The 8,364-nt window shown below is 43.1% G+C and overlaps 1 protein-coding gene across 1 annotated transcript; it reads left to right on the forward strand.

Moving 5' to 3' along the window:
- The first annotated feature begins 5,493 nt into the window (after positions 1-5,493).
- LOC139814892 (uncharacterized) lies at positions 5,494-8,135 on the forward strand. Its single transcript, XM_071781418.1, has 4 exons — positions 5,494-6,632; positions 6,716-7,193; positions 7,635-7,738; positions 7,832-8,135. Exons 1-4 carry the CDS (start codon positions 5,494-5,496, stop codon positions 8,133-8,135), a joined length of 2,025 nt encoding a protein of 674 aa, XP_071637519.1.
- The last annotated feature ends 229 nt before the right edge of the window (positions 8,136-8,364 follow it).

Consider the following 8,364-nt stretch of genomic DNA (forward strand, 5'->3'; position numbering starts at 1 on the left):
AATATTAAACAATTTCTTGGGTTAGCAGGATATTACAGGAGATTTATACCGAACTTTTCAAAATTAGCTAAACCTTTGACGAACCTATTGAAAAACAATACGCCTTTTGATTGGACATCTGTTCAAGAAGAATCTTTCGAAAAACTAAAACAGGAATTGTGCCAAGAACCAGTTTTACAATATCCTGATTTTTCAAAACCTTTCATTTTAACTACCGACGCTTCTGGAATTGCCGTAGGAGGCATATTATCACAGGGAGAAATAAATAAAGATCGACCAATAGCATGCGCGTCGCGAACTTTAACTGACAACGAAGTAAAGTATGACACATATAAAAAAGAAGCTTTGGCGATAATATATTGCGTTAAACATTTTCGACCATATCTATACGGACGGAAATTCACTCTAGTTACAGACCATAAACCCTTGCTTTGGTTCAAAAATGCACAAGATGCAAACATGAGAATCTTCCGTTGGAGATTGAAATTAGCGGAATACGAATACGACGTAGTATATAAAGCAGGCAAGACCAACGTGAATGCCGATGCTTTATCAAGGAACCCAGTAAATAATTAATCGTAAAAAACTTCTAAATCCGAACAACCCGAAAGACGCAGCCATAATTTCCGAAATGTTAGAAAAATCCGACGAAGACGAAGAAGACGAAAATTTCAATTTATATATCTCTCAGATGACGAAGAAATCAATCGCAAAAAGCTTCTAAATCCGAATGATCCCAGAGATGCAGAAACAATTTCTAAAATGCTAGAAAAATTTGATGAGGACGAAGAGGACGAGGATTTCGATCTGTACCTCTCGAATGGTGAAGAAATGGAAGACTTACTACCTGATGATCAACCTGACAAAAATACAGATTCAATACCATTTACGCAGGAAGAACTGCGTGAGCCGCCGAAATCGGAAATTGTGGAAAAAGCATTAATCCACGACCCTCTTAAATATAATAGAATACGAACTCGAAGCCAGACAGCAAAAAATATACATGACCAGCAAGAAAGAACACAAGATCAGGGAGATGAAATCGAAGAGATAAAAAAAAGAAACGACCCGCCAGACAAAGAAAGTGACATAGAAGATAATAAAATGGACGATAAGAAAGACGAATCTAGCGGATCTGACGTCCCAGCTAATGAAAATAAAAATCCACGGATAAAAAAAACCTACCATTATTGATAATAATCAAATACTCAAAGGTAATATAGTATTGTAGAAACTCGTGATTTGCTATTTTTACGTAAAGACAATTTGGCATACTTTGTCGACACTAGTGGAAAACCGTTAGATTCCGGAGCACAAAAGTTATTCGAACGAAACGAAATCCCACGATTAAGCCCGCTTACCTTAGGTAAAGCAAAGACCGTAAGTATAAAAAAGCCGTAAAGTATAAAAAATACTACCATGTAGCACTAGTAGGAGGTATTTTGACAGTTCTGTTCCGGGTGCTCCGAGGGGGAAGCGGGGCGGGAAGGGCTCGATGGCGTGGGGGTCCGCGGGGAAAGCGGGGCGGGGGGACTCAATGGCGAGGGGGTGTTGAAGGGGGGGGGGTCGGCGAGCGTGTCGGGACATGTTGTTTATTAAATATTGATAAACATATCGTTGACAAGGGGTACGCCCTTGGGAAAATATACTTTAAATAACTTTAAAGTTCTTAAAAGTAATTTTAAAAATTTAAGAGTTTACTTAAGAAATTTTTAGGTAAATTAAAGTGTGTACAAGGTTAATCTAAAGTAATCTAAAAAATTTTAAAATCTTTCAGAACTGACTGTAAAATAGTCTTAGAAAACCAAAGGTTTTAAAAACTGACTTTAAAATAGTATTTTGGTACTCTAAAGGAGTGGAAAAGTAGCTTTAAAGTAATTTTAATAAATCTTAGGTAATCATAAGAAAACATTAAACTTTAAAGTTTTTTTTATAAATCTCGATCTTAACTTAAAAGTTACATAGAAGCAAACTTTTAAGGAGATTTATCTCATGTAGTTAAATCTTTAAGGTTTAAAGTTATAAAGTTAAAGTTATAAGTATTTTAAAGTTGAACTTGGTTAGATGGCACGTGTGTGAATGGTAGCGGTGAAAGTGCGTTGTGCGATTTTAGCTTTGTTTCTGGGTTTAAAGATTAGTATGTGGCAAGTAGGGATAATGGAAAGATAGGGTGTAAGTAGGGGATGCGATAAGAATGAAGGGAGATAGTAGGATGCAAGTAGAGAAAAGAAGTATAGAAGTGTTTAGAGAACGTGGTAGGATTGAGGTTATGTCATGGTGACGAGTCAGTTAGACGGTAAAGGCGGTAATGGTAATGTAGGTAAAGTAGGGAAGGTATATTTTATAATTTCTCGTGTACCCGAAATCGTCGAGAAGTCGCGTAGCGGGTGTGTATGTGTGTGCACGTGTGTCGCGCGGATTCGCACGCCAGGACGATCGATCAGCCATCCGTCGTCGGGATCGCGTCTTCCAGGAACGAAACGCGGATCATCGGGAAGCCCGGCACGTGCCGGGACCGTTCCCTCGAGCTACGAGCTGGCGAAATCTAACCTGCAAAAGCAACTGCGAAACGGAGACACCTCGAGCCTACGAGCATTTTGACCCAATTCTTATTGGTCAAAACATTGGACTACTGCGCATACGTAATGTTGTTTTACCTTTCTTATTACATCATGTTTGCTCCTGTAATAAACGTTGCTTTTATTATAGGCGGGAGGAGGGGCTAGCCCCTCCCCCCTGCACCCCCCTCCTCGCCTGCGCCTCGACTTTCGACTCGGGGGCTTGGCCCCCCCGAACCCCCCCGTATGTGCCCATTTCTCTCAACTCTGGGAGGTTTCGCCCCCCCTCGCCCCCCGCAAGTCCTTTTTTAAACTTTAGACGCACTTGTGATATAAAATAGTGAAAATAACTATTCTTTATTATTATTTCTATATTGCATCTGGAATTTTTAAAGTGCTTTTAAGTTTTAAAATAAGATATAAATATTTATCTTCTTTTATATGTCTGTCCTTATTAGGAAGAAATAATTTATAAGATTTTCTTTAGTTTTTATAGTTTGTTTCCATGAAGACGATAACCATAGAGAAGTTATGAAAAAAATAGTGTCGCGTCCCGAATTTTTAGCGTTAGATGGACGTACGAAGTGTTGTGCAATTTATTTTTATTTTAGATACGGTTCAGATAACCTGTGTTATTCGTGAATGATCGCTTTACCAGACACTGGTGAGCACATACGTGAATGTCGAGAGCATGTAACCGAACCGTACGAGGTAATGAACGTTCAATTTTGCACAGATTGTCGTAATACTCTATTGTTCCAAATATATCCATGCAACATGTGCCCGATTTGCATGAAGTGATAAAAAAAACATTATCGCGAGTGGGACATTATATAACGTGCGCAACATGGTGTGGATACTTGAAGGGCTGTACTTTCGAAAACGTCCATGCTCAGATTTAGGTGAAACTTTGTGAATAGGTTCCTTTCAGATAGAAAACACATATACCAAAAGGATTTTTTGCGACTCCAAAGTTTAGCAACTTTTTTAACATTTTTAACTTACTGTCTCCGCACATACATTTTCCACGCAAAACAAACCAAAACAGCTCTCAAGTAATGTAAACAACTATAAAATCATACACAAAGTACAAATATATTAGTTTATATACTCTGCTGTATACTCTGCTTTACCGAAAAAAGTGGAGCCCCCCGCAGGGGGGCGGAACCTACTGCCTCCACGCATACACTGTCCACGCGAAACGAGGTTCACGCACACTCCCCCCCTGCTTTTGGGGGAGGTGCGGTAGCCCCGAAATAGTTCACGCATACACTTTTCACGCGAACCGAGGTTCACGCACACCCCCCCCGTGCTTTCGGGGGAGGTGCGGTAGTCCCGAAATAGTTCACGCATACACTTTCTACGCGAACCGAGGTTCACGCACCCCCCCCCCCCGTGCTTTCGGGGGAGGTGCGGTAGTCCCGAAATAGTTCACGCATACACTTTCCACGCGAACCGAAGTTCACGCACACCCCCCCGTGCTTTCGGGGGAGGTGCGGTAGTCCTGAAATAGTTCACGCATACACTTTCCACGCAAACCGAGGTTCACGCACACCCCCCCCCCCCCGTGCTTTCGGGGGAGGTGCGGTAGTCCTGAAATAGTTCACGCATACACTTTCCACGCGAACCGAGGTTCACGCACCCCCCCCCCCCGTGCTTTCGGGGAAGGTGCGGTAGTCCTGAAATAGTTCACGCATACACTTTCCACGCGAACCGAGGTTCACGCACACCCCCCGTGCTTTCGGGGGAGGTGCGGTAGTCCTGAAATAGTTCACGCATACACTTTCCACGCGAACCGAGGTTCACGCACACTCCCTCCGTGCTTTCGGGGGAGGTGCGGTAGACCCGAAATAGTTCACGCATACACTTTCCACGCGAACCGAGGTTCACCCACACCCCCTCCTGCTTTCGGGCCGGGTCGGGCCAAGTGTATGCGTATTGTTTTGTATATAAACTAATATATTTGTATTTTGTGTATGATTTTATGGTTGTTTACATTACTTGAGAGCTGTTTTGGTTTGTTTCGCGTGGAAAATGTATGTGCGGAGGCAGTAAGTTAAAAATGTTAAAAAAGTTGCTAAACTTTGGAGTCGCAAAAAATCCTTTTAGTATATGTGTTTTCTATCTAAAAGGAACCTATTCACAAAGTTTCATCTAAATCTGAGCATGGACGTTTTCGGAAGTTTCGCCTAATTAAAGAAAAGAACTCTGTAGAGTCTCCAAAATCTGTGGCTCTAGCAATGAAAGATATTACAATAGATGTCACCGACGGTTTGCGTAAAGAAGATCAAGGAGTGAAATTGAGGGATGTACGACGAATATCACCGGTGCAGTTTCTTCGCGATCGCGAACTCGGTATACGCGGAACCGGTCAACGCATCACTAGACAAAGAGTCGTTATCGATACCTATTCTCCTTATGACTGGGATTCTAACGTGAGACGGAAAGTGTATCGATGGCTGCGGGACGAGTGCGTTAGCGAGGAAGAATCACGTGCAGCTCGCTGTGCTGACGTTGTGCCGTATTATATTAAACCTATTGTTGACTATCGCTATTGGGCGACTAAATTTTGTGAACAGCTCCATGATTGTGAAGCAACATACATTAAGATTCATACAGGTATTGGGAAATACGTCGAATTGGTGGTGATGAACAATTCGGTACGTATGTATATGTGCCCTGGCCGTCTCAATAATCCTAATCATCTATTGATGCTTCAAAGAACCTATGAACGTGACTGTGATGATATTAATAATTGGCACTTTAATGTCCCCTACTTCAGTCCCAATTATTTTATGAATGCGCACTATGACATTCAACGTTGCAAACGATATTGTTCAGCGTGCGATTGAGTCACGTGCAAGTGCTCCATCGAAGAATGTGACATAATCTAAAAAAAATAGTGCGTGAAAAAAGACAGTATTAAAAAAAAAACATGGAACATCTCGATGAAACGGAACGCACCCTGTTGGAACTATCCGACCAAATCGCTACCTTGGACGAATATTTTGCATGGACACGGCGATGCGAGGAATTTATTGAGCAGCTCGAAGAAGACTGTCGTTCCAAACGTCCGCGGCTCTCAATCACAGATGAGAGCCGCGTAAACAGACAATTTTTAGTGGCAAGAATCGCGCGACTCGAAGGTGCGAAGACTTTATTACAGAGACGGTTTGTACATATCGGTGGTGAGTACGCGGCGGGCACTAGTAGTGACGATAACGCGGAAAGACTCGTTTGGCGAGAGATCGATGCCGCGTTCGAAAGCCGTGTATTGACCGGTGCGGTGATAAATATCAATTACATCGAACCGCGAAAATTTCTCGAAGACGCTGAAGTTATCGTGCTCGATCGTGTGCGGAACGTCATGCAAAGACACGCAAGTGTAAAAATAAACACTGTGTTCAACGGCGAGTTTGTGACGGGTGACGAACGTGCGAACAAAAGTGTCAGCACGGGAAACTGTGAATTCTTTCGTGCGTCCGATCTGCGCGAGTGGTACGAGCGACACGTTATCGAGCCTACTTTATCGCGTCTCGAAGAGTTTCAGGAACGCGACAGTGGGTGGGCGTTGTCGCGTATACTCAATTTGACTGTGAACGTGAACAAATACAATCCTTTGCACGCGGGATGTTACATCAATTTACCGCAAGAAATTAAATCGAAAAAAGCGGTGATCAACGTGCAATCGATGGACAATGCATGCTTCGCGTGGTCAGTGGTGGCTGCTTTACATCCAGCCGAAAGACATTCAGAACCGGAATCCTCGTACCGACATTACACAACAGTATTAAATTTACAAGGCATTAAGTTTCCAATGACTTTGAAACAGATTAAAAAGTTCGAACGACTCAACGATATATCCATCAATGTGTATGCCATCGAGGGAGAGAAGACGCCGAACGTTCTCCCGATACGGCTCACCGACCTGAAGAGAGAAAAGCATGTCAATTTGCTGTACGTGCAGGACCCACAAGACGACAACGTGGGACATTTCGCGTGTATAAGAAATCTATCGCGTCTCGTTAGCTCGCAATTGAGCAGGCATGATGGTCGGAAATACTTTTGCGATCGGTGAGTACCTATACTCCTTTTTAATAAAATTATAAAATATTTTTAATATAAAAAATTTTAAAAATGTGTTTTTCTTTTTGCAGTTGTTTACATTATTTTAGATCGAGCGAGAAATTGGAACCCCACGGAGTAGACTGCCAAGAGATAAACAACTGTGCCATTCGTCTACCGAGCGAGGACGACAAGTGGCTGAGTTTCAAGAATCACAGCAGGAAGGAACGAGTTCCGTTCGTCGTGTACGCCGACCTGGAATGTACCCTCGAGAAGACGGATGCGGATCCGATAACGTCCACATACACGTCTCAACATCATCGGATATTTAGCATAGGATACTACGTGCGGTGCTCGTACGACGACTCGTTATTCACGCATCGGTTTCGTCGCGATAAGGATTGCGTCGCGTGGTTCGCCGAGGAACTAAGACGTTTAGCACACGACGTAAAGACTATCTTATCCGGTAATGTTCGCATGACGGAATTAACGCGAGACAAGCGGGAGATATTTCACAGCGCGACGCATTGCCACATTTGCGAAAAACCGTTCGAGCCAGACGACGTGCGAGTACGCAATCATTATCATCTGACCGGTCGTTATAGAGGTCCTGCGCATTCCAACTGTAATCTAAATTACACAGATTTCCATTACATTCCAATAATTTTTCATAATTTATCGGGTTACGACGCGCATTTTATTATCACGGAAATAGCTACAGCGTACGAAGGACACGTAGACTTACTTCCAATCACAAAAGAAAAATACATTTTGTTCACGAAACACGTTAAAGATACCGCAGAAAAATCAGATTTGCGAAGCGACATAAAATTACGGTTTATTGATTCGTATAAATTTTTGAGTAGCAGCCTCAATAAATTAGCATCTTTTCTATGCAGAGATAAGTTAAAATTTGTACGTTCTCAATTTTCACAATTATCGACCGAGGATTTTGATCTTTTGACGCGAAAAGGCGTATTTCCGTATGAATACGTGGATTGTGTGAACAAGCTGGAGGACACGTGTTTACCACCGCGCGAATTGTTTTACAGTTCCTTGACCGGTGACACCGTATCCGAGAGCGATTACGAACGCGCCGCGAACGTCTGGCGACGGTTCTCCGTTTGAACCTTGGGCGAATACAGCGATCTGTATCTAAAGACCGATGTCTTGTTATTGGCCGACGTTTTTGAAAATTTCCACGACAGTTGTATAGCGAGTTACGGACTCGATCCCGCGTACTACTACACTTTGCCAGGTTTCACATGGGACGCCATGTTGAAACATACTCGCGTAAATTTCGAACTGCTCACCGACATTGACATGGTTATGTTCATCGAACGCGGTATACGCGGTGGTCTGAGTCAATGTTCAAACAGATACGCGCGGGCCAACAACAAGTACATACAGTCGTACGATTCATCGAAACCATCCTCATACCTGATGTATTTCTATGTAAACAACTTGTACGGCTGGGCGATGTGTCAGCCACTGCCCTACGCAGATTTTTGATGGGTCGAAGACGTTTCGAATTTCGACTTTAGCGCGATCGCTTCGGATTCGCCCACGGGTTATATTCTCGAAGTCGATCTAGAGTATCTGCAGAATATACACGACGCGCACGCTGACCTACCGTTCTGTCCGACGCGCGATAAACCGCCCGGCAAACGACAGGACAAACTTCTCGTCACGCTGTACGATAAGAAGCGTTACGCCATCCATTATCGCAACCTACAGCAGT

The sequence above is a fragment of the Temnothorax longispinosus genome, chromosome 6, assembly GCF_030848805.1.
Source record: "Temnothorax longispinosus isolate EJ_2023e chromosome 6, Tlon_JGU_v1, whole genome shotgun sequence".
Classification (NCBI taxonomy): Eukaryota; Metazoa; Arthropoda; class Insecta; order Hymenoptera; family Formicidae; genus Temnothorax; species Temnothorax longispinosus.